Raw genomic sequence first — 24,938 nt, 5'->3', positions numbered from 1 at the left:
TCTTTTTCGCATCTCTGGAGCCATTAGACAGTAGCTCTGTGTCACTGTGCTGACTGATTGGCCTCCTTCACCGCGAGTTTGGATACCTTTTCAGGAGTGGAGCCCCACAGGCAGTCTGAGAGCTTCCCGCAGTTTTTCTGGCAGCTCCTGCCTCCAGACTTGTCTCCAGTTGTCTTGACTGTGTCTTGCCACTGGAACCAGTGGTGCCCAGATGGGAGAGGGAGTGAGATTGAATCCGGGCAACCTCTCCTTCACAGTAATCTAAGCTACGCACAAGTCAGGCATCAAGTCCTGTGGTGCTGGGAGAGTATCAATGCACCTTGGGATGAGGAAGGGGCTGGAAGTGGGGCCCCAAATGTTTTCTGCTCGTGTCTTTCTGCTAAATTCACCCACCTGCCCTACAACTCAACATCAAGAACTCTCCCCTCAAACATCCCGGCTAAGTTTCCCTCCCATATTGGATGTTCCCTTCCCTTTCCTCCAACCCTCAAGCTTGGAGGATATTGGTCTTCCCAGAAGGGGCAAAATCATGTTGACAAGAGAAAAAAAGGTTGTCAACTAGCAGGGAAAGGGGCTTATGGCTTGGAACACCCTTCAACCAATGACGTATGCAAGACATTTGGACAGGTCCGTGGATAGGAAAGGTTTAGAGAGATATGGGCCAAATGGGACTAGCACAGGAAGGCACCTTGGTCAGCATGGACGTGTTGGGCTGAAGGGTCTGTTTCCATGCTGTATAATTCTATGACTATGACATATTGTTCTGAATGGTAGGCTCAGTTACAATGGTGCTGTTAGTTTATATACAAACAACATGAGGCTCCATTATTCATTCACTCATCCCCAACTATCCTCGAGCAGGCTGGGGTAAGCTGCCCTTGAACTGCAGAAGTCTGTGTGGTGAAGGTGCAGGGGTAGAGGTAAATTAGTAAATTGGTTTATTATTTTCACACTTACCGAGGTTTTGCATGTCATCCGTACAGGTCATTTCATCACATCAGTGCATTGAGGTAGTACAAGGGAAAACAATAACAGAATGCAGAATAAAGTGTCACAGCTACAGAGAAAGTGCAGTGCAGGCAGACAATAAGGTGCAAGGGCCATAACGAGGTCGATTGAGAGACCAGGAGTCCACCTCATCACACATGCGACCGTTCAATGGTCTTATAACAGCGGGATAGAAGCTGTCCTTGAGCCTGGTGATATGTGCTTTCAGGCTTTTGTATCTTCTGCCCAATATGTGGGGGGGGGGGGGGGGGGCGCGAAGAAAAGAGAATATCCAGAGTAGGACGGGTCTTTTGATAACGTTGGTTGCTCTACTGAGGCAGCGAGAAGTGTAGACAGTCATAGTTATACAGCACAGAAACAGGCCCTTCAGCCCAACTCATCCATGCCAACCAAGGTGCCTAACTGAGTCCCATTTGCCCGCGTTTGGTCCATATCCCTCTAAACCTTTCCTATTTATGTACCTGTCCAAGTGCCTTTTAAACACTAATTGTACCTGCCTCTACCACTTCCTCTGGCAGCTCGATCCATATACTCACCACCCTCTGTGTGAGAAACTTGCCCCTCAGATACCCTTATAAGACTTTCCCCTCTCACCTCGAATCTATGTCCTCTAGTGTTAGACTGCCCTACCTTGGGAAAAACACTGACTATCTATCCTATCCAATCCCCTCATGATTTTATCTGCTGCTATATATTCCTGGAAAAAGGGGATAATAATTAATTGGGGAGGCATGTGGAGAGTAAATAACGTCCGGGGAAAATTCCTGACACAGCCCTTCTTCATAGCAGAGTCTTCATGTGTTCTATTCAAGGGGCAGCAACAAGTTCATCTGAAAGAGTGCTCCTCTGACAGGGCAGCACTCCCTGGACTTGGTGCTCAAGCCTCTGGAATTAGAAGGGAGCTCAAAGCTTCAAGAGGAGTTGACGCCGGTTCACCAGCAGATCCTCACACTTGAGAAATAGGGTGAGACCTCCTGATAGTGGCGGAATTAAGTAGGGAGGTTCTGGGTCTGAGCCATTGTGGTATCAATTGGGGTTAAGTGTAAGTGTGTCCAGTGGGAAAGGAGTGGCTCCTACACTGCTCTGATTCCAATCTAAAAGTCTTGTTCTTCCTTGAATCCCATTGCTTGGGAATCCAAATGTAACAAGACAAGCCTGGGAGCCAAATAGATCCTTGGGGACAGGGAGGGGGAAGTATAATCGCTGCTGCAAACACTGCATTCATTATGGTTACTAACATAATTACATAGGATTGATCCGCCAACTATTTAATGGGTAGAGAGAGAAACAAATTACTTAGTCTGGTGGATGGAGTCCACGACAGTGGTGGGTGTTCAGCAGGGATGTCCCTCACACGAAGGGTGAGGGGACCACGGAATCATTACAGCAAGGAGGAAGGCCATTCTGCCCTTTGTGTCCATTCTAGCTCTCCACCAGAGCAACCCACCAGTCCCACCCTTCCCCATAATCTTAGAAATTTATCCAGTTCGCTCTTGATGGCTCTTATGGAAGCTGCCCCCACCACGCCAGCAGGTGAAGTCAGATTCCGACCATACTGTGGGAAATAAAGGGTTTTCCTTATGGGAATTGGGAAACTTTTCCCAAAATCCTAAAAAAAATTGGGAGTGATTAATTTCAAGAACAATATTTCGTGGCACTTATTGTCCATCTCTAGAGTGTCCTTCAACTGACTTGCTCATTACGCACAGAAGGAGGCCATTCCACCCACCAGGCCCATGCTAGTTGACAGTAATCCCATCAACTTCCTTTTCATCATTTACCACTTAAGGGCAATTTACAGCGGCCAATTAACCCACCAACCCCAACACCAATGGTTGGATGTTGGGGGAAACCGGATCACCCCGGGGGGGGGGGGTGGAATCCCACGCGGTCACAGGGAGAACGTGCAAACTCCGCACCGACAGTGCTGGAGGTCAGGATCGAACTGGGGTCACTGGAGCTGAGATAGCGGCTCTGCCTGCTGTACAATAGCACTGCTAGGCTACTTATTTAAGAGTCAATCACATTGGTGATTTGGAATCACATACAGGACATCCAGCAGGTTTCCCCCTCTAAAGGGTATTAGAAGAACACTTACTGTGTCCAGTTCTGGTCGCCTCATTATGGGAAGGATGTGGAGGCGTTGGAAAGGGAGCAGAGGAGATTTACCAGGATGCTGCCTGGTTTAGAGAGTCTGCATTATGAGGAGAGACTAAAGGAACCAGGACTTTACTCTTTGGAGAGAAGGAGGATGAGAGGAGACATGATAGAGGTGTACAAAATATTAAGAGGAATAGATAGAGTGGACAGCCAGCGCCTCTTTCCCAGGGCACCAATGCTCAATACAAGAGGGCATGGCTTTAAAGTAATGGGTGGGAAGTTCAAGGGAGATATCAGAGGGAGGTTTTTTACCCAGAGAGTGGTTGGGGCGTGGAATGCACTGCCTGGGGTGGTGGTGGAGGCAGGTACATTGGGCAAATTCAAGAGATTACTAGATAAGCATATGGAGGAATTTAAAATAGAGGGATATGTGGGAGGAAGGGGTTAGATATTCTTAGGCGAGGTTTAAAGGTCAGCACAACATTGTGGGCTGAAGGGCCTGTATTGTGCTGTACTATTCTATGACTCTATGACTCTAAGGGAACAGGAATAGGCCACTCGGCCCCTCAATCCTGTCCCACCATTCAATACGACCATGGCTGATCATATTATCTGGCTTCTCTTGACAAGACAACCCTCTCATCTCAGCCTGGTGAATCTCCTTTGGACTGCTTCCAATGCCACAATATCCTTTGTTAGGCAAGGGGACCAAATGTGTGTGCGGTACTCCAGGTGTGGCCTCACCAACGCCCTGTACAATTGTAACAAACCCTCCCCTATTCCAAAACTCCAGTTCCTCTGCAATAATTTCAACATGCCGTTTACCTTCTTAATCACTTGTTGGACCTGTCTGCTAACTTTTTGTGAACCGTGCATTAGAACACAGATGCCTCTGAACTTCCTGCCTTTGCATTTTTTACCATTGAGATAATAATCCACCTTTTGATTCCTCCAAGTGCATGGTCTCAGACGTCACCACTTTATAATCCCATATGCTAGATTTCCAATCCATCTATATCCCAGTGCAGAATCACAATGTCTTCCTACCCACTTATTTTTGTATCATCAACAAACTTCCAAGTTCTTGATGATCAAGAACTGACCCCTGTGGTACTCCACATCCCTCTGGTCTGAGGAGGACCCATTTAATCTATGTGACCATCAGTTTTTAACCCACGCCAACACACTTCCAACAGTACCTCGGGCTCTTAATGTATGCAGCAGCTTCTTATGTTGCACGTTGTCAAGTTCCTTTTGGAAATCTAAATCTACTATATCTACAGATTCCCCTCGATCAACTCTCCCTGTCACATCCCCAAAAGAACAAGAGCAATTTTGTCAAACACGATTTACCTTTTGTGAAACCACGTTGACTCGATTTGATTATAAATAGCTTTCCTAAATGATCAGTTAATTCCTCTTTGATTATTGACTCTAGCATCTTGCCAACACTAGATGTTAAATTAACCAGCCTATAGTTCCCCACCTTCTGTCTCCCTAAGATAAGATAAGATCTTTATTAGTCACATGTACATCGAAACACACAGTGAAATACATCTTTTGCATAGTGATTTTGGGGGACAGCCCGCAAGTGTCGCCACGTTTCCGGCACCAACATAGCACGCCCACAACTTCCTAACCCGTACGTCTTTGGAATGTGGGAGGAAACCAGAACACCCGGAGGAAACCCACACAGATACGGGGAGAACGTACAAACTCCTTACAGACAGTGGCCGGATTTGAACCCGGGTCGCTGGCGCTGTAAAGCATTGTGCTAACCATTATGCTACCTCCCCCTTTCCAAAAGGGAGTCACATTGGCTGATTCCAAATCCGTCTTTTTCAACAGTCCAGTGGTTTTGTCATCATCATTAGAGATGATTTCTTCCAATATTAATTTTAGACCTTACAGGTGTCCTGATGGGATTGGAAATTGGGTCTTTGGATCACCAGCCCAGTAGTTTAGTTAATGCGCGAGCTCCTGGCCTGAGTGTGTCAGAAGTTATGGAGCCAGGCAAAGCGGACAGAGTGAGACTGAGTCGAAAGGCAGAGCAGCCCGAGGTTTTAAATATCAAGGCAGTGTTTCTTCCTCACAGCTCCAGAGACCCAGGTTCGATCCTGACCTCGGGCACTGTCTATGTGGAGTTTGCACGTTCTCTTTGAGACTGAGTTTCCCCCAGGTGAACATAGAATATAGAACAACACAACACAGGAACAAGCCCTTCAGCCCACAGTGTTGTGCCAAACTAATTAAACTAGTAATTAAAAGCCTACCAAATTAGTCCCTTCTGCCTACACATCCACATCCCTCCATTCTCTGCACATTCCTGTGCCTATCCAAGAGCCTCTTAAATGCCTCTATCGTATCTGCCTCCACCACCACCCCTGGCAGCGCATTCCAGGCACCCACCACTCTCTGTGTAAAAAAACTTGCCCCGAGCATCTCTTTGAACTTGCCCCCTCTCACCTTAAATGCATGTCCTCTAGTGTTAAATATTTTGATCCTGGGAAAAAGACTGACTGTCTGCCCTATCTATGCTTCTCGTAATTTTATAAACCTCTATCAGGTCTCCCCTCAGCCTCCAACGCTCCAGAAAAAATGACCCAAGTTTGTCCAACCTCTCCTTATAGCACCTGCCCTCTAATCCAGGCAGCATCCTCGTAAACTGGAGTTGAGTGCTCCCGTTTCCTCCTATATCCCAAAGACATGCAGGTTGGTGGGTTAATTGGTCACTGTAAACTGCCCTTAGTGTGTAGAATTGATGGGAATGTGGGGAGAATGGGTTACAGGGCAAGTTAATGGGAGGATGGGATTGTCCCTAATCAGATGGGCTGAATGGACTGGATCCTGACTGGTTGCATCACCGCTTGGTATGAAGGCTCCAATGCACAGGATTGCAAGAGGCTGCAGAGGCCTGTAGACTCAGCCAGCTCCATCACGGGCACAACCCCTCCCCACCATCGAGGACATCTTCAAGAGGCAGCGCCTCCAAAGGCTGCATCCGTCACTAAGGACCCTCACCACCCTCTTCTCGTTACTACCATCGGGGAGGAGGTACAGGAGCCTAAAGAACCACACTCAACGATTCAGGAACAGCCTCTTCCCCTCTGCCAGCAGATTTCTGAACGGTCCACGAACCCATGAACACTGCCTCGTTATCCCTCTTTTTGCACTATTTATTTTTTTTTGTAATTTATAGTAACTTTATGCCTTTGCACTGTACTGCTGCCACAAAACAACACATTTAATGACATATGTCAATGGTAATAAATCAGATTCTGATTTGGATTCTTTGAGGTTGGAAATGTGGTATTGGTTTATTATTGTCACGTGTACCGAGGTACAGAGAGAAAGTTTTGGTTTGTGTGCCATCCCGGCAGATCGTGCCAGAAGATATTCATTGCACGATACCAAAGCCTGAGTAAAGAGCTGGGCAAGGTTCAAGAGTGTGCTCAAAAGAAGAAAGACAGAAAGAAAGGGAAAAAGAAGAGGAACCAGAGGGCGGTAAGTACAGGGAACGAGCTGCCAGAGGAAGTGGGGTTGAGGCAGGTACATTAACAACATTTAAAAGATACTTGGGCAGGTCCATGGATAGGAAAGGTTGAGAAGGATATGGGCCAAACCTGGGCAAATGGGACTGGCTAAGATGGGCATCTTATTTGGCATGGACCAGGTGGGCCGAAGGGCCTCTTTCCTTTTTGTGTGACTCTAGGATCAGAAGGCATGGACCTGACTGGCAGTGTAGTGGAGATAGGGAAGATGAAAGGGTTGTAATGAGGAGAGTCAGTGAGAGTTAATAATTAAAAGCAGTTTTTAACCGAGTAAAATGTTTGTGTGATTTGGGCTCCATCCTAGTTAAACACTGATGGTGTTTCTAGTCCATTGCAATGCTAAAGCTCCTCACGGTCGCCTCCAGGTGAATTACAGCATTGGTTTAGTACACAGACAGACTTGACAAAGTCTGGGGAAAGAGCTCTGGATGTGTAGGAGAAGATGCAAAACGTGGTTTGCAAGAACCAAGGAATCCAAGTTAATGGGAAGAACTAAAAGCCCGAGGTTCTCTCTTACAGTAATTTATCCATGTGTGAGCTGTAAAATCATAAAAGCTGTTTCAGAGCCATCAGATGAGGAAAAACTGGTCACAAGGACCCAGCAGGGAATTCCGACGTAGTTACTCAGACGAGGGTGGGGACAGGGAAATCATTTCCATGGGCTGGTCAATGTGAAGACCAGAGATCGGCTTTAATGAGGGAGAGAGGGACAGGGGGGTAAAATGCCTGGATTCAAACAGCAGAACATTCCTGGGGGACCCCCTGTAAATGCCAACACACTCCCAGGGACCCCATGTAAATGCCAGCACACTCCTGGGGAACCCCTGTAAATGCCAGCACATTCCTTTGGACCCACTGTAAATGTCAGCACACTCCCAGGGACCCCCTGTAAATGCCAGCAGACTCCCAGGGACCCCCTGTAAATACTAGCACACTCCCGGGACCGCCTGTAAATGCCAGCAGATTCCTGGGGACCCCCTGTAAATGTCAGCACACTCCCGGCGACCCCCTGTAAATACCAGCACACTCCCGGCGACCCCCTGTAAATGCCAGCACACTCCCAGGGACCCCATGTAAATGCCAGCACACTCCCAGAGATCTCCTGTAAATGCCAGCACACTCCTACGGGACCCCCTGTTAATGCCAGCATACTCCAATGGAACCCCTGTAAATACCAGCACACTCCCAGGGACCCACTGTAAATGCCAGCACACTGCTGCGGGACCCCCTGTTAATGCCAGCATACTCCCATGGAACCCCTGTAAATGTCAGCACACTCCCGGGGACCCCCTGTAAATACCAGCACACTCCCAGGGACCCCCTGTAAATGCTCGCACACTCCCAGGGACCCCTAGATGCCAGCACACTACCAGGGATCCCCTGTAAATGCTAGCACACTCCTGCGGGAACCCCTGTTAATGCCAGCACACTCCCATGGAACCCCTATAAATGCCAGCACACTCCCGGGGACCCCCTGTAAATACCAGCACACTCCCGGGGACCCCCTGTAAATACTAGCACACTCCCAGGGACCTCATGTAAATGCCAGCACACTCCCGGGGACCCTCTGTAAATACCAGCACACTCCTGGGGACCCCCTGTAAATGCCAGCACACTCCCAGAGAACCCCTTGTAAATTTCAGCACACTCCCCGGGACCCCTGTAAATGCCAGCAGACTCCTGGGGACCCGCTGTAAGTGCCAGCACACTCCCAGGGACCCACTGTAAATACCCGCAGACTCCGAAGGACCCACTGTAAATGCCAGCACACTGCTGCGGGACCCCCTGTTAATGCCAGCATACTCCAATGGAACCCCTGTAAATGTCAGCACACTCCCGGGGACCCCCTGTAAATACCAGCACACTCCCAGGGACCCCCTGTAAATGCCAGCACACTCCCGGGGATCCCCTGTAAATGCTAGCACACTCCTGCGGGAACCCCTGTTAATGCCAGCACACTCCCATGGAATCCCTGTAAATGCCAGCACACTCCCAGGGACCCCCTGTAAATACCAGCACACTCTCGGGGAGCCCCTGTAAATGCCAGCACACTCCCAGGGAACCCCCTGTAAATGTCAGCACACTCCCCGAGACCCCCGTAAATGCCAGCAGACTCCTGGGGACCCCTATAAATGCCAGCACACTCCCGGGGACCCCCTGTAAATACTAGCACACTCCCAGGGACCTCATGTAAATGCCAGCACACTCCCGGGGATCCCCTATAAATGCCAGCACACTCCTGCGGGAACCCCTGTTAATGCCAGCATACTCCAATGGAACCCCTGTAAATGCCAGCACACTCCCAGGGACCCTCTGTAAATACCAGCACACTCCTGGGGACCCCCTGTAAATACCAGCACACTCCCAGAGAATCCCTTGTAAATTTCAGCACACTCCCCGGGACCCCTGTAAATGCCAGCAGACTCCTGGGGACCCGCTGTAAGTGCCAGCACACTCCCAGGGACCCACTGTAAATACCCGCAGACTCCGAGGGACCCACTGTAAATGCCAGCACACTCCCAGGGACCCCCTGTAAATGCCAGCACACTCCCAAGGACCCCCTGTAAATGCCAGCACACTTCTGGGGACCCCCTGTAAATGCCAGCACACTCCCGGGGACCCCCTGTAAATGCAGACACACTCCCCAGGCCCACAATACATTGTTATCCTGTTTCCATGTTGTAGATTTCCTCAAACTATCGCTGGGAGCAGCTTCTGAGAGTAGGAGGCTCCCACGGATATCCTGTCCTCAAGCACTTGGGAGTGAAGGGATTACAGAAAGGTAGCAACAGGATTAAATTGCAGGTAGATTGTACACAAGGGTGGGGTGCAATAACCTCTTAGTATTATCCATCAAGGCAGTAACACTTGACACTTAAGGGCAGGCACAGTAGTGTTGCGGTTAGCGTAACACTATTACAGCAACAGTGACCCGGATTCAATTCCCGCAGCTGTCTGTAAGGAGTTTGTACGTTCTCCCCGTGTCTGCGTGGGTTTCCTCCGGGTGCTCCGGTTTCCTCCCACATTCCAAAGACGTACGGGTTAGGAAGTTGTGGGCGTGCTATGTTGGCGCCGGAAGCGTGGCGACACTTGCGGGCTGCCCCCAGAACACTCTACGCAAAAAGATGCGTTTCACTGTGTGTTTTGACGTACATGTGACTAATAAAGAAATCTTATCTTTTCTTATCTTAACACTTACACCACCTCCAACCACTGAACGTCTTTCGAGCACTCTCCGTCAGAGGCTACAGGTGCCACAGGAGTTGGAAAATAAAATTCCTGAATTTACCAATAATATTCTACGAGTAACTCAAAGAAAGGTTTTCTAATAAGCACTGACAAAGAAACAAATAACCTCAGTGTATAACCTGACAAAAACAACAATTCATATTAAAATAACATTTGAAATGTCAGGTAAAGCGTTTTCAGAAATCTATTGAAGCTAAGCTAATTTTGCATCACTTCAGCTACAGACTAAATAAACCTTCGTTCCAAACCCCTCAGCATGGTCTCGTACCTGGCTGGTACCTGCCTGGATACAGCCAAGCAGGACTGACATCAGGAGCCATTGCTTGTTCAATCTCTCCATCACGCACACACAGTCAGCATATCACAGCTTGGTCTGAATCCACTTACGCTGGAGACTGAGAGGTTCGAGCAAGCATCAACCTAAATAAACAAAGAGCAAACGGAGGCAGGACTGCAGCCAGCCAATCAAGGGAGAAAGGACAGACATCAGCTCTGACCTAGCTCTGTGGGTGTAACCCTTTCAATTCACAATGCACAGGGACTGTGGCAGATCCACGTGTTGCTGGGCAATGCTCGACCAAATACTGACACTCCCAGGGGACCCCTGTAAATACAAACAAACTCCCAGGGACCACTGTAAATACAGATAAACTCCCAGGCACCCCTATAAATGCAAACACACTCTCCGGGGACCCCTGTAAATACTAATACACTCCCTGGGACCCCCGTAGATACTGACACACTCCCAGGGACCCCCTGTAAATACAGACAAACTCCCAGGGACCCCTGTAAATACTGACACACTCCCAGGGACCCCTTAAATACTGACACCCTCCCAGGGACCCCTGTAGATACCGACACACTACCCGGGACCCCCTGTAAACACTGACACCCCCCCCAGGGACCCCTATAAATACAAACACACTCCCCAGGGACCTCTGTAAATACTGATACACTCCCTGGGACCCCCTGTAAATACCGACACACCCCCCCCCCCCCCGTGACCCCCTGTAAATACTGACATACTTCCAGGGACCCCCCTGTAAATAATGACACACTCCACGGGACCCCCCTGTAAATACCAACATACTCCCCGGGATCCCCTGTAACTACTGACATACTCCCCGGGACCCCCTGTAAATACTGACACACTCCCAGGGACCCCCTGTAAGTAATGCCCTGGGGACCCCTGTCATTACTGATGCACTCCCCTTGGAGCCCCATCAATACTGATACTCACCTCAAGTCTCCCTGTGAACACTGAGATACTACTCAGAATGGAGCATCGGATCCTGCTACAACATTCCAGCTGGGTACTAAAGACCTGTGCTCCACCTAGCTGTGCCTCTAGACAAGTGGCTCCAGTACAGTTACACATTGGTCTCCACCTGACAACATGGAAAATTACCCGACTACATGCTGTCCACAAAATGCAGGACGATCCAATACGGCCAAAGTCCGATCAGTCTGCTGTGTAGCCGTTAGCGTAACACTATTACAGCGCCAGCGACTTGGGTTCAATTCCTGCCGCTGTCTGTAAGGAGTTTGTACGTTCTCCCCGTGACTGCGTGGGTTTCCTCCGGGTGCTCCGGTTTCCTCCCACATTCCAAAGACGTACGGGTTAGGAAGTTGTGGGAATGCTATGTTGGCGCCGAAAGCGTGGCGACACTTGCTGGCTGCCCCCAGAACATTCTACACAAAGATGCATTTCACTGTGTGTATTGATGTAAATGCGACTAATAAAGATATCTGATCTTATCTGATCTGATCGGATCTGAAAGTTGACAATGTTGTGCACACACACCTCCTCACCAATAATCTGCTCACTACTGCCAGTCTGGTTCTCACCAGGACCACTCTACCTCAGACCTTATCACCGCCTCAATCCAAACATGGACCAAAGGGCTGAATCCTAGAGGTGGGGTGAGAGTGACGACTCTTCCCGTCAAAACAACAATCAACTGAGTGAGACATCAAGGAGCCCAGTGGGCATCAAGTGGCAAGTACATCAGGCAGCTGTGGTTGTGGGACGTCAGTCACCCCGGGACGTCACTGCAGGAGGTCCTCAGGACAGCGTCCTTGGCCCAGACATCTCCAGCTGCTTCATTGGTGACCTTCCTTTTATCATAAGGTCAGAAGTGGGGATGTATGCTGATGATTGCACAATGTTCAATTCCATTGGCAACTCAGCAAGTTGCTGGTATACAGCAAGATCTAAACAACACTCAGGCACAGGCTGACAACACTTACACCACATAAGGACAAGGTAATGACCATTTCCAACAAGGGAGAGTTGAAAGTTTCCTGACTGGTTGCATCACGGTCTGGTACGGCAAATCGAATGTGCAGGAACGTAAGAAGCTGCAGAGAGTAGTGGACTCTGCCCAATACATCATGGGCACATCCCTCCCCACCATCGGTAGTATCTACAGGATGCGCTGCCTCAAGAAGGCAACATCCATCATCAAAGATCCCCACCATCCGGACCGTGCCATCTTCTCGCAGCTCCCATCGGGCAGGAGGTACAGAAGCCTGAAGTCCCACACCACCAGGTTCAGGAACAGCGACTTCCCTTGAACCATTCGGTTCTTGAACCAACCAGAACAACCCTAATCACTACAGTTTAGCAACACTGTGACCACTTTGCACTAAAAAGGATTTTGTTTTTTTTTGCTTCAATTATGTTCTTTCTTGTAAAGATTATGTATAATTTCTGCTTATGTTCTTCTTGTGAATGCTGCTTATCTGATGCTATGTGTCTGTGATGCTGCTGCAAGTTTTTCATTGCACCTGTGCACACACGTACTTGTGCACGTGACAATAAGGTCCACTTTGACTTTGTATGTTTCAACAGCAAGCTCTGCATCGACAGCGGCTCTGGCTCATTTCACAGAACAAAGGGACTGCTTCAGGACAGCACAACCTATCGTAGTATGTCATTCAGCACATCTGTAAAGCCATAGCTGCTATTTGCCTCAGCACCACTAACCCAATATCCCTCAATTCACCCAATATCCAAACACCATCTCTGTCCTGCGTACACTCAGTGACCAACCTCCATTTGTATTGATATTGGTTTATTATTGTCACTTGTACCGAGGTACAGTGAAAAACTTGTCTTGCATACCGATCGTACAGGTCAATTCATTACACAGTGCAGTTACATTGGGTTAGTTCAGAGTGCATCGAGGTAGTACAGGTAAAAACAATAACAGTACAGAGTAAAGTGTCACAGCTACAGAGAAAGTGCAGTGCGATAAGGTGCAAGGTCACAACAAGGTAGATCATGAGGTCAGAGTCCATCTCATTGTATAAGGGAACCGTTCAATAGTCTTATCACTGTGGGGTAGAAACTGTCCTTAAAGTCTGGTGGTACGTACCCTCAGGCTCCTGTATCTTCTACCCGATGGAAGAGGAGAGAAGAGAGAATGACCCTGGTGGGTGGGGTCTTTGATTATGCTGGCTGCTTCACCAAGGCAGCGAGAGGTAAAGACAGAGTCCAAGGAGGGGAGGCTGGTGTCTGTGATGCGCTGGGCTGTGTCCACAACTCTCCGCAGCCTTTTGCGGTCACGGGCAGAGCAGTTGCCGTACCGAGCCATGATGCATCCAGATAGGATGATTCCTATGGTGCATCGATAAAAGTTGGTGAGAGTCAAAGGGGACAAACCAAATTTCTTTAGCCTCCTGAGGAAGTAGAGGTGCTGGTGAGCTTTCTTGGCCATGGCATTTATTTGATTTGACCAGGACAGGCTGTTGGTGATGTTGAGAATTCCAGAGGTTCAGCCCCTTCAACAGTCCTGAATCGCTGACCCTTCACTCCGAAGTGGTGTCCCATGGTGATCGGGTAAATCATCCTTCCACTGCCCTATGGAACCTTGTTAGTATCAATTCTCTCTCTGTCCCCTCCCATCCGGCTTGGGAACACAAACCACCAGGGTCAAGGACAGCTTCTATCCCGCTGTTATTAGACTCTTGAACAGAACTCTCATATTGCTAAAGATAAACTGTTGATCTCTCAGTCTACCTCGTCATGGCCCTTGCACCTTATTGTCTGCCTGCACTGCACTTTCTCTGTAACTGTAACACTATTCTGCACTCTGTGTTTTTTTCCTTTTGTACTATCTCGATGTACTGATGTATGGAATGATGTGTCTGGATGATATGCAAACAAAAGCTTTTTACTGTGTGACAACAACCTTTCTCTCAGTGTCAGTAGTGTCAGCAAAACAAAAGAGCTGGTCATCGATTTCAGGAAGGGGGTGGCGGTGCACATGCTCCTGTTTACATTAATGATGCTGAGGTCGAGAGGGTTGAGAGCTTCAAGTTCCTAGGAGTAAACATCACCAATACCTTGTCCTGGTCCAACCACGTAGACACCAGGGCCAAGAAAGCTGACCAGCGCCTCTACTTCCTCGGGAGGCTAAAGAAATTTGGCATGTCCCCTTTGACCCTCACCAATTTTTATTGATGCACCATAGAAAGCATCCCATCCTTTCTTGACCTCACAATCTACCTTGTTATGACCTTGCACCTTATTGTCTATCTGCACAGAACTTTCTCTGTATCTGACACTTTATTTTACATTCTGTTATTGTTTTCTCTTGTACTACCTCGATGCACTGTGTAATGAAATGATCTGTATGGATGGCATGCAAAACAAAGTTTTTCACTGTACCTCGGTGCATGTGACAATAATACTAAACCAATAAACTAACTAATTCTGGATGCTTCACAGCTAGACTATAGTGCTGGGGTTCTGGAGCCACAAAGAATGTTGGTGAATAGGAACGGCTGTTATAGCAACCTGTTGGTCCTGTGGTTCCCGATACCAATCGATAACCTCTTGTTCCAGATTTATTTCATCAGCTGAGGTTCAGGACTTGACCTTGACCCTCTGGGTCATTAACCCTTGCATTACCAGTGCAGCAATAAAAATGCTGCACCACCCCATCACCACCTCAAAACTGCATCACGGAGTCATACAGCATGGAAACAGGCCCTTCGGCCCAACTCATCCATGCTGACCAAGATGTCCTCCTGAGCCAGTCCCATTTGCCTGCACTTGGCCCTTCTCCCTCTAAACCTTTCCTATCCATGAACCTGTCTAAATGTCCTTTAAACGTTGTAATTGTACCCGCCTCCACCACTTCCTCTGGCAGCTCGTTCCATATCCCCCTGGTACAGAAGTACAGAGGTCCCACACCACCAGGTTCAGGAACAGCTACTTCCCTTCAACCATTCGGTTCTTGAACCAACCAGCACAACCCTAATCACTACCTCAGTATAGCAGCATTATGTCCACTTTGATCACTTTGCACTAAAATGGACTATTTTGTTTCTAATTGTGTTCTTTCTTGAAAAAATTTGTGTATAATTTGTGTTTAATTTATGTTTTTCTTGTGAATGCTGCTTATCTAATGCTCTGTGCCTGTGATGCTGCTGCAGGTAAGTTTTTCATTGCACCTGTGCACACATGGACTTGTACATATGACCATAAACTCGACTTTGACTTTGAAGGACAGCTTCTATCCCGTTGTTATCAGATTCTTGAATGGACCTTTTATACAGTAATTCCATACATCAGTACATCAAGGTAATACAAGGGAAAACAATAACAGAATGCAGAATATAGTGTTACAGTTACAGAGAAAGTGAAGATAGACAAATAAGCTGCAAGGTCCACAATGAGCTAAGTTGTGAGGGCAAGAGTTTGTCTTGATCTTTCAAGAGGTCCATGTAAGAGGCGTATAACAGCGGCATAATTGTAGCCGCCTCTGCCACTTCCTCTGGAAGCTCGTTCCATACAACCACCTCCCTCTGTGTGAAAATTTTGCCTCTCACCTCAACCTATGCCCTCTCATTTTAGACCCCTATCCTGGAAAAATGGCTGGCCATCCACTGCGCATTTGGATTCAGTCTGAATCAGCAGGAATGCAGAGAAAGATGGACTCAGCCCTGTCCTTGACTCTCAATAGCAGTACCATATCTCCCACCATCAACATCTTAGGGGTCACAGTTGACCAGGAACTCAACTGGACCAGACACTTAAATACTGTGACTACAAGATCAGGCTAGCTGTGGGTTTCCTGTGACTCACCTCCAGACACCACAACACCTGTCCACATCTGCAAGGCACAAGTACGATGAAATACTCTCCACCTGCCGGGATGAAGCAGTTCCATCTGGGACAGAGCAGCCCGCTCGATAGTCAATGCCATCCACCAACCTAAACACTCATCCTCGTCCCCAACCTCACTACATCCAGCACACTCTGTGTATCCTGCACAGTGTGTATCATCTATAAAATGCACCACCTTCTCAAAGGCTATTAAGATAAGATAATATACGGTAGTGTAGCGGTTAGCGTAACGCTTTACAGCGCCAGTGACCCGGGTTCAACTCCGGCTGCTGTCTGTAAGGAGTTTGTACGTTCTCCCCGTGTCTGCGTGGGTTTCCTCCGGGTGCTCCGGTTTCCTTCCACATTCCAAAGACGTACAGGTTAGGAAGTTGTGGGCGTGCTGTGTTGGCGCTGGAAGCGTGGCGACACTTGCGGGCTGCCCCCAGAACACTCTACGCAAAAAGATGCATTTCACTGCGTGCTTCGATGTACATGTGACTAATAAAGAAATCTCATCTTATAAGATCAGATATTTTTATTAGTCACATGTACATTGAAACACAGAGTGAAATGCACCTTTTGCGTAGAGTGACTTGTTGTAAGAAGGGATTGGACAGGCTGGGACTGGAGTGGAGGAGGCTGAGGGGTGACCTGATAGAGGTTTATAAAATTTATGAGGCGTGTAGATAGATTAGATAATCACAGTCTTTTTTCCCAGGGTAGTCTAAAACTGGAGCTGAAACTTCATCCGTCTTCTTAGCTATTTCCTTAAAAAACTCAAATTAAACTCCCCCTAACAAAGCCATGCTGACGATTGCTGGTTGGTCCCTGCCTTTCCAAATGCAAATCCTATCCCTTAAGATTTTCTCCAATAACTTCTCTACCACTGACATAAGGCTCACTGGAACCTCACCTGTGACTCAGAAAGATGCAACAATCTCTGTCAGGGCCCCACCGATCTCTTTCCTTGCAACCTGGAACAGTTGTCATCTGGCCCTGGGGATTTATCAACGATACGCTCCCTGTGACATCTAACACCTCTTCCTTCTGTATGCTGACCTGCTTCAGGTTATCCGCACAGCCCTCCCTGAACTCCACATCTCCCAGGTCCTTCAGAACAGAGATCAATCGATTTGTTAAGGGAATCGATGGACATAGGGGTAGTGCAGGAAAAAGGAGCTAAGGTATTAGATCAGCCGCGATCTTAATGGATAGTACAACAGGATCGAGGGGCTGCATGGCCTATTCTGGTTTTAATTCATGCAATACTCCAGCAACACACAAGGTGCTGGAGGAACTCAGCAGGTCAGGCAGCATCTGTGGAGGGAAATGGACCATCGACGTTTTGGGTCGAGAGCCTTCATCTGGACTCATGGTGCAGTACTCCAGGTGTGGTCTCCCCAAAACCCTGTGTCGCCATAGCAAGACGTCCTTGCTCCTCTGTTCAAATCCTCTCGTTCTGAAGGCCAGCAGATCATTTGCCTCTGTGCTTTCAGTGCCTGGTGAACTTGGAGCCAAGTCACTTCGTACAGCAACATTTCACAATTTTAAATAACATGCTACCTTTATTTTTCTTTCCTTCTGAAGTGGACATCTTCACAATTATCTGTGTTAAACTGCATCTTGTTCCATCCGCCTTGGACCCTCTTTGCATCCTCCTCAGTGCACAATCCCACCCAGTTTCGGGTTGTAGGCAAGGTCTCGTCTGCCAATTGCTTTGGCCTAGCCTGTGGAACAACAAGTGAGAAGGTTGAATTGAAATGCAGGTCCGATCTCTCTGAATGGGGTCAAGGAGCTAGACAACCTCTTCCTGTCCCCGGCATGCCAAGTATCTGTTCTTTCACTCTTATTTCTGCATTGTCACAGAGCCATAGAGCAATACAGCATGGATACAGGCCCTTCGGCCCAACCAGTCCATGCCGACCACCCATCTCGCCCCAATTTCCTGTGTTCGGCCCATATCCCTCCAAGCCCTGCCCCTCCACGTACCTATCCAAGTGCTTCTTAAATGATACTGTTGTACCTGCCTCACCCACTTCCTCTGGCATCGAATTTCCCAGAAGGAAGGAGGCCATTCAGCTCATAAAACCTATACTAGCTCCTTTAAGGAGCTCTCCAATTAGCCCCACACCGTGTTCTTGGCTCACAGTCCTGTATATGTTTTTCAAGTGCTTTTCCAGTTAAGAGTCCTAAAGTTGTACAGCATGGAAAAAGACCCTTCAGCCCACACATGTCCATGCCGACCAAGATCTATATTCAAGCTAAACCCATTTCCCAGCACTTGGCCCATATCCCTCTAAACCCCTGTCGTCCATGTATCTGTCCACATACTTCTTAAATGTATCTGGTGTACCTGCCTCACCCACTTCCTCTGGCAGCTGGTTCCACATATCTACCACCCGCTGGGTAAAAAAGTTGCCCCTCAAGTTCTTATCAAACATTTCACCTCCAACCTTAAAACTATATCCTCTTGTTTTCGATTCACCAGCCCTGGAAAAAAGTCTGCTCACCCTGTCTATGCCCCTCATGAGTTTACACACCTCTATGAGATCACCCCTCAGTCTCCTACACTCCAAGGAATAAATTCCCAGCCTGCCCAACCCTCCCTGAAACTCTGTCCCTTGAGTCCTGTTAACATCCTCGTAAATCTTTTTTGCTCCCTTTCCAGTTATTCACATCCTTCCTATAATAGAGTTCCTGTGACTCCTGTGGCTTTTGTAATATTGGATGTGTACCCCTTTAAAAATTGTCCCCCTCTGTGATTATGTTGCAACCAGATTTAGAGTGAAGTATTTCTGAGCTTTGCACAATATAAGTCCTTTTATTTTGTTTGGTAAAGTTACTGCCTGTCTTCCAGTACTTTAGAGAGTGGCAAAGAGGCATACTGAGACATTGTGTCAGAAGTGTGAAAGGAAAATGAACAGGAGCTGGTCCCTGAAGCTTTCTCCACAATTCAGTAAGGTAATTGGTAACTGAACACAGCCTCCAGTGGTCATGGAGTCACAGAGTCTCCAGCATACTAACAGGCCCTATGGTCCTCCCCTTCCATGCCCACCATCAAGTACCCACCTATACCAATACTCAGCCACTAAACCTCATTGCCCCAATGATTCAAGTGGTTGACTGAAGACGTCTCAAGTGTTGTGGGAGTCTCTGCCTCCACCACCCCCTCGGACAGTGCTTTCCAGATTCCAACCTCCCTCTGGGAGAAAAAAATTCTCCCCTCAAAACTTCCTACTCGTCACTCTAAACCTAAATTGGTAAATCTGTTTATTATTTTTGCATGTACCAAGGTACAGTGAAAAACTTGTCTTGCATACAGTTCATACAGATCATTTCATTATGCAGTGCATTGAGGTTGTACAAGGTAAAACAATAACAGAATGCAGAATAAAGTGTTACAGTTACAGAGAAAGTGCAGTGCAGGCAGACAATAAGGTGCAAGGTCATAACGAGGTAGATTGTGAGGTCAAGAGTCCATCTTATCGTACTAGGGGACCGTTCAATAGTCTTATAATAGCGGGATAGAAGCTGTCCTTGAGCCTGGTGGTACGTGTTCTCAAGCTTTTGCATCTTCTGCCTGATGGGAGAGGGGAGAAGAGAGAATGTCCGGGGTGGGTGGGGTCTTTGATTATGTTGGCTGCTTTACCAAGGCAGCGAGAAGTGTAGACAGAGTCCATGGAGGGGAGGCTGGTTTCCGTGATGTGCTGAGTTGTGTCCACAATTCTTCTGCTGTTTCTTGTAGTCACGGACAGAGCAGTTACTTTTAGATATCTGTGCTCCGGGGGAAGGTTTCCTTTTATAATTTTATGCACCTCTATCAGACCACACCTCATCCTCCTCCACTACAGATTTGACAAACCCAGCCTACAATCTCTCTCATAACCAAAACACTCCACCCCAGGCAGCATCCCAGCGAACCTGCTCTGCACCTTCTCCATTGCAATCCCAATGAAATTGCATTCAAGGCAGTGAACAGAACTGCACAGAGACACCAGCTGTCTCCTAACCAAAGCTGTACCATAACCTCCCTGCTCTTATATTCCATTCTCTGGCTGATGAAGGTTTGCCTTCTTCACCACGTTATCTTTGCTGCTACCTTCAGGGATCCTTGGACATGTACACAAAGGTCTCTTTGTTCCTCAATTCTCCCTACAGCCCTACCATACATTGTGTAAGTCCTACCCGGAAGTGCATCACCTTGCACTTATCAGGATTAAAGTCCGCCTGCCATTGCTTGACCCTCTTGCCAACCATTCAATGTCATCCTGTAGCGTAGGACAATCCTCCACACTATAAGTCGTGGCTAGTAAGTGGTAGATGACACTAAAATATGTGGTGTCGTTGACAGTGAAAATAGTTATCAGAAGCTACAGAGGGATCTGGGTAAGTGGGCAAAGGAATGGCAAATGGAGCTTAATTCACATAAGACCGAAGTGTTACATTTTGGGAAGACAAATCAGGGTAGGACTTTCACAGTAACCTGGGGAGTGTTGATGAACAGAGGGACCTAGAAGTACATTGTCCCTTGAAAGTGGTGTCACAGGTAGATAGGGTGGTGAAGAAGGCTTTTGGCACATTGGCCTTCATCACTCAGGGCACTGAGTGTGGGAATTGGGATGTTATGTTGCAGTTGTACAACACGTTGGTGAGGCTGCATTTGGAGTATTGTGTTCAGTGTCGGTCACTCTGCTATCGGAAAGATGCTGTTAAGCTGGAAAGACTGCAGAGAGCTTTACAAAGATGTGTCCAGGGCTGGAGGGACTGAGACATTCAACAGGTTAGGACTTTATTCATTGGAGTGTAGGAGACCGAGGGGTGATCTTATAAGTGGTGTATAACATCATGAGGGGAATAGACAGGGTGAATACACACAGTCTTTTTCCTAGGTTTGGGGAATCAAGAACTAGAGGGCATAGGTTTAAGATGAGAGGGTAAAGATTTAATAGGAACATGAGGGGCAATTTTTCCACACAGAGGTTGGTCCGTATATGGAACGAGCTGCCAGAGGAAGTGTTTGAGGCAGGATTGAAAAGACACTTGGACAGGTAGATGGATAGGAAAGGTGGGCCAATCACGGGCAAATGGGACTAGCTTAGATGTCAACGAGCAAAGCAGTGAAGAGTCCATAGGAGCCAGTGTGAGTTAGGACATGGGTAACAGGTCTTTGGATAAGCTCATTTGCAGATTGTAAGTGGGAGACCAGTCAAAGAAAGTTGGAACAGTCAAGCTTTAAAGGTTGAGTCCCCACTGGCTCCTACATTATTGCCCAGTGTTAAATTGGCTGTAATTTGAAGTTCTGTTTAATCAATATTTATTCCCCTAACCAATGGCTGCAGTGTGCATTGTCAACTAAATGCACAGCAGTCACTTGCTCAGGCTACTCTGGCAGCACCTCCCAAACGCACCACCTCTCCCACCAAGAAAGAGAAGGACAAGCAGGCACAGGGGGACACCACTCCCTGCAGGTTCCCCTCCAAGTCACACACCGTCCCACCTTGGAAATATATCACCATTCCTGCATCCTCACTGGGTCTAAATCCCAGAACTCCCTCCCCAACAGCACCGTGGGCGCACCTTCCCCAGAAGGACTGCAGCAGTTCAAGGAGATGGTTCAATGCAATGAAAGAGGTCATTAAACTGGAAAGGGTACAAGGAAGGTTCATGAGGAGTTACCGGGACCGGAGGGCTTGAATTATAAGGAGAGACTGGGTAAGCTGGGACTTTTTTCCCTGGAGTGAAGGAGGCTGAGGGTTGACCTTATAGAGGTTTATAACTTCATGAACAACAGAGATAAGGTGGATGGTCACAGTCCTTTCCCCAGGGTAGGGGAGTCTAAAACTAGAAGGCATAGGTTTAAGGTGAGAGGGGAAATACTTAAAGGGGACCTGAGGAGCAGGTTTTCACACAGAGGGTGGTGGGTATACGGAACGAGCTGCCCGAGGAAGTGGTAGAGGTGAGTACAATTGCAATGTTTAAAGGGTATTTGGTCAGGTACATGGACACGAAAAGTTTAGAGGGATGTGGGCCAAATATGGGCAAACGGGAGAAGCTTAGATGGGAATCTTGTTCGGCATGGACAGGTTGGGCTGAAGGGCCCGTTTCCGTGCTGTGTGACTCTACGACTTGATGCCCACCACCTTCTCAGGAGCAAGTGGAGATGAGCATTGAATCGTGGCCTTGCTAGCAATGGCAACTTCCTGTGAATGAGACAAACCACTCACACAACAATGGTTCAACTCGAAAACTCCCCGGACCTCTCCTCAGCCAACACGGCAGAAAAAGCTGCTCAGATACCCTGCTGCAATTTGCATGTGTTATTTGCATCTGATTCAAATAAGCTGTCGATCCAGACACAAAGCCTGGGCTGTTTGCTTTGGGTCTACATTTTAACATGGTTTGATTATAAGCTCTCAGGCGTTGAACACTGTGTAATTCAATAATAAACTTTGTGTTGTCAAAATAACAGGACAGGTTGGGCTCAGAGATTCCCAATTCCTATTCCTGACTCCCAGTGCTGGCTGTGTGGAAGTTGCACGTTCCCCCACTCACCACATGGGTCTCCTCAGGTTGCTCTGGTAATTGGTAATAGATTTATTGTTATCTCATGTACTGAGATACGATGAAAGGCTCTTGTTTGCATACTATCCAGACAGATCATTCCCTACATAAGTACAGTGAAATGATAAAAAGGAAAACAGAATACAGAGAATGGTGTTACTTACAGAGAAAGTGTAGTGCAGGCAGACAAATAATGTGCAAGAGCCATGACGAGGTAGATTGAGAGATCAAGAGTTCACCTTTAGCAGATGAGAGGTCCATTCTAGAGTCCGATAACAGCGGGATAGAAGCTGTCCTTGAGCCTGGTGGTACGTGTTCTTAAGCTTTTGTATCTTCTGCCCAACGAAGAATTTTTTAAATATCTTTTGTACCTTTTCCCCAGGGCGACAATGGCCAATACCAGAGGACATCTGTTTAAGGTGAGAGAAGGAAAGTTTAGGGGAGATGTCAGAGGTAGGTTTCTCACAAAGAGAGAGGTGGGTGCCTGGAACGCACTGCCAGGGGTGGTGGTAGACGCTGATACATTTAAAAGACTTTTGGGTAGGCACATGGAAGTAAGAAAAATGGAGGGTTATGGGCTGTGTAGGAGGGAAGGGTTAGACTGAACATGGAGTAGGTTTATATAGGTCAGCACAACATTGTGGGCCGAAGGGCCTGTACTGTGCTGCACTGTTCTATGTTCTAAACATGATAGGTCTCTTGAGGAATAAAGGGTAGCAAGGAAGGAACTTAAGAAGGGGCTGAGGAGAGCAAGAAGGGGACATGAAAAGGCCTTGGCGAGTAGGGTTAAGGAAAACCCCAAGGCATTTTTCACGTACATGAAGAGCAGAAGGATGACGAGAGTAAAGGTAGGACCGATTAGAGATGTGCCTGGAAGCTGTGGAGGTGGGTGAGGTTCTCAATGAATACTTCTCTTCAGTATTCACCAAGGAGAGGGGCCTTGATGACGCTGAGGACAGTGTTGGTAAGGTTAACGTTCTAGAGCATGTTGATACCAAGAGAGAGGATGTGTTGGAGCTGTTAGAAAATATTAGGACAGATAAGTCCCCGGGGCCTGAAGGAATATTCCCCAGGCTGCTCTACGAGGTGAAGGAGGAGATTGCTGAGCCTTGGCTAGGATCTTTGAGTCCTCATTGTCCACGGGAATGGTATCGGAGGATTGGAGGGTGGTGAATGTTGTCCCCTTATTTAAAAAAGGTAGTAGGGATAGTCCAGGGAATTACAAACCAGTGAGCCTTACGTCTGTGGTGGGTAAGCTGTTAGAAAAGATTCTAAGAGATAGGATCTATGAGCATTTAGAGAATCATGCACTGATTACGGACAGCCAGCATGGCTTTGTGAAGGGAAGATCTTGCCTCACAAGCCTGATAGGGTTCTCTGAGGAGGTGACCAAGCAGATTGATGAGGGTAGTGCAGTGGATGTGGTCTACGTGGATTTTAGTAAGGCGTCTGATAAGGTTCCGCATGGTAGGCTTCTTCATAACGTCAGAGGGCATGGGATCCAGGGAAGCTTGGCCATGTGGATTCAGAATTGGCTTGCCTGTAGAAAGCAGAGGGTTGTGGTGGAGGGAGTGCATTCGGATTGGAGGGCTGTGACTAGTGGTGTCCCACAGGGATCGGTTCTGGGACCTCTGCTTTTAGTGATTTTCATTAATGACTTGGATGAGGGGGTAGAAGGGTGGGTTGGCAAGTTTGCAGACGACACAAAGGTTGGTGGTGTGGATAGTGTGGAGGATTGTCGAAGATTGCAGAGGGACATTGATAGGATGCAGCGCTGGGCTGAGAAGTGGCAGATGGAGTTCAATCTGGAGAAGTGTGAGGTGGTACACTTAGGAAGGACAAACTCCAAGGTGGAGTACAAGGTACATGGCAGGATTCTGGGTAGTGTGGAGGAGCAGAGGGACCTGGGGGGTTCATATCCACAGATTACTGAAAGTTGCCATACAGGTGGATAGGGTAGTTAAGAAAGCTTATGGGGTGTTAGCTTTCATAAGTCGTGGGATCAAGCTTAAGAGCCGTGAAGTAATGATGCAGCTCTGCAAAACTCTGGTTAGACCACACTTGGAGTACTGTGTCCAGTTCTGGTCGCCTCATTATAGGAAGGATGTGGAGGCGTTGGAAAGGGTGCAGAGGAGATTTTCAAGGATGCTGCATGTTTTAGAGAGTATGCATTAGAGGGAGACTTAGGGCTTTACTCTTTGAGAGAAGGAGGATGAGAGGAGACTTGATAGAGGTGTACAAAATATTAAGAGGAATAGATAGAGTGGACAGCCAGTGCCTCTTTCCCAGGGCACCAATGCTCAATACAAGAGGGCATGGCTTTAAAGTAATGGGTGGGAGGTTCAAGGGAG

General features: G+C 47.8%; 1 protein-coding gene across 1 annotated transcript in view; it reads right to left on the bottom strand.

The window, feature by feature from the left end:
* gpx3 (glutathione peroxidase 3) overlaps nt 1-10,328 on the bottom strand; it is a 26,953-nt gene extending 16,625 nt beyond the window's left edge. The window contains exon 1 of the mRNA XM_052013825.1: nt 10,177-10,328. Within this exon, the coding sequence (XP_051869785.1) occupies nt 10,177-10,248 (72 nt within the window). The 5' untranslated portion in view covers nt 10,249-10,328. The remainder of the gene's footprint in view (nt 1-10,176) is intronic.
* Between the last annotated feature and the right edge of the window lie 14,610 nt (nt 10,329-24,938).

This window comes from Pristis pectinata, chromosome 4 (genome assembly GCF_009764475.1).
Source record: "Pristis pectinata isolate sPriPec2 chromosome 4, sPriPec2.1.pri, whole genome shotgun sequence".
In the NCBI taxonomy this organism is placed as follows: Eukaryota; Metazoa; Chordata; class Chondrichthyes; order Rhinopristiformes; family Pristidae; genus Pristis; species Pristis pectinata.
The sequence above is the reverse complement of the archived record's forward strand: the minus strand, read 5'-3'. Positions and strand labels throughout refer to the sequence as shown.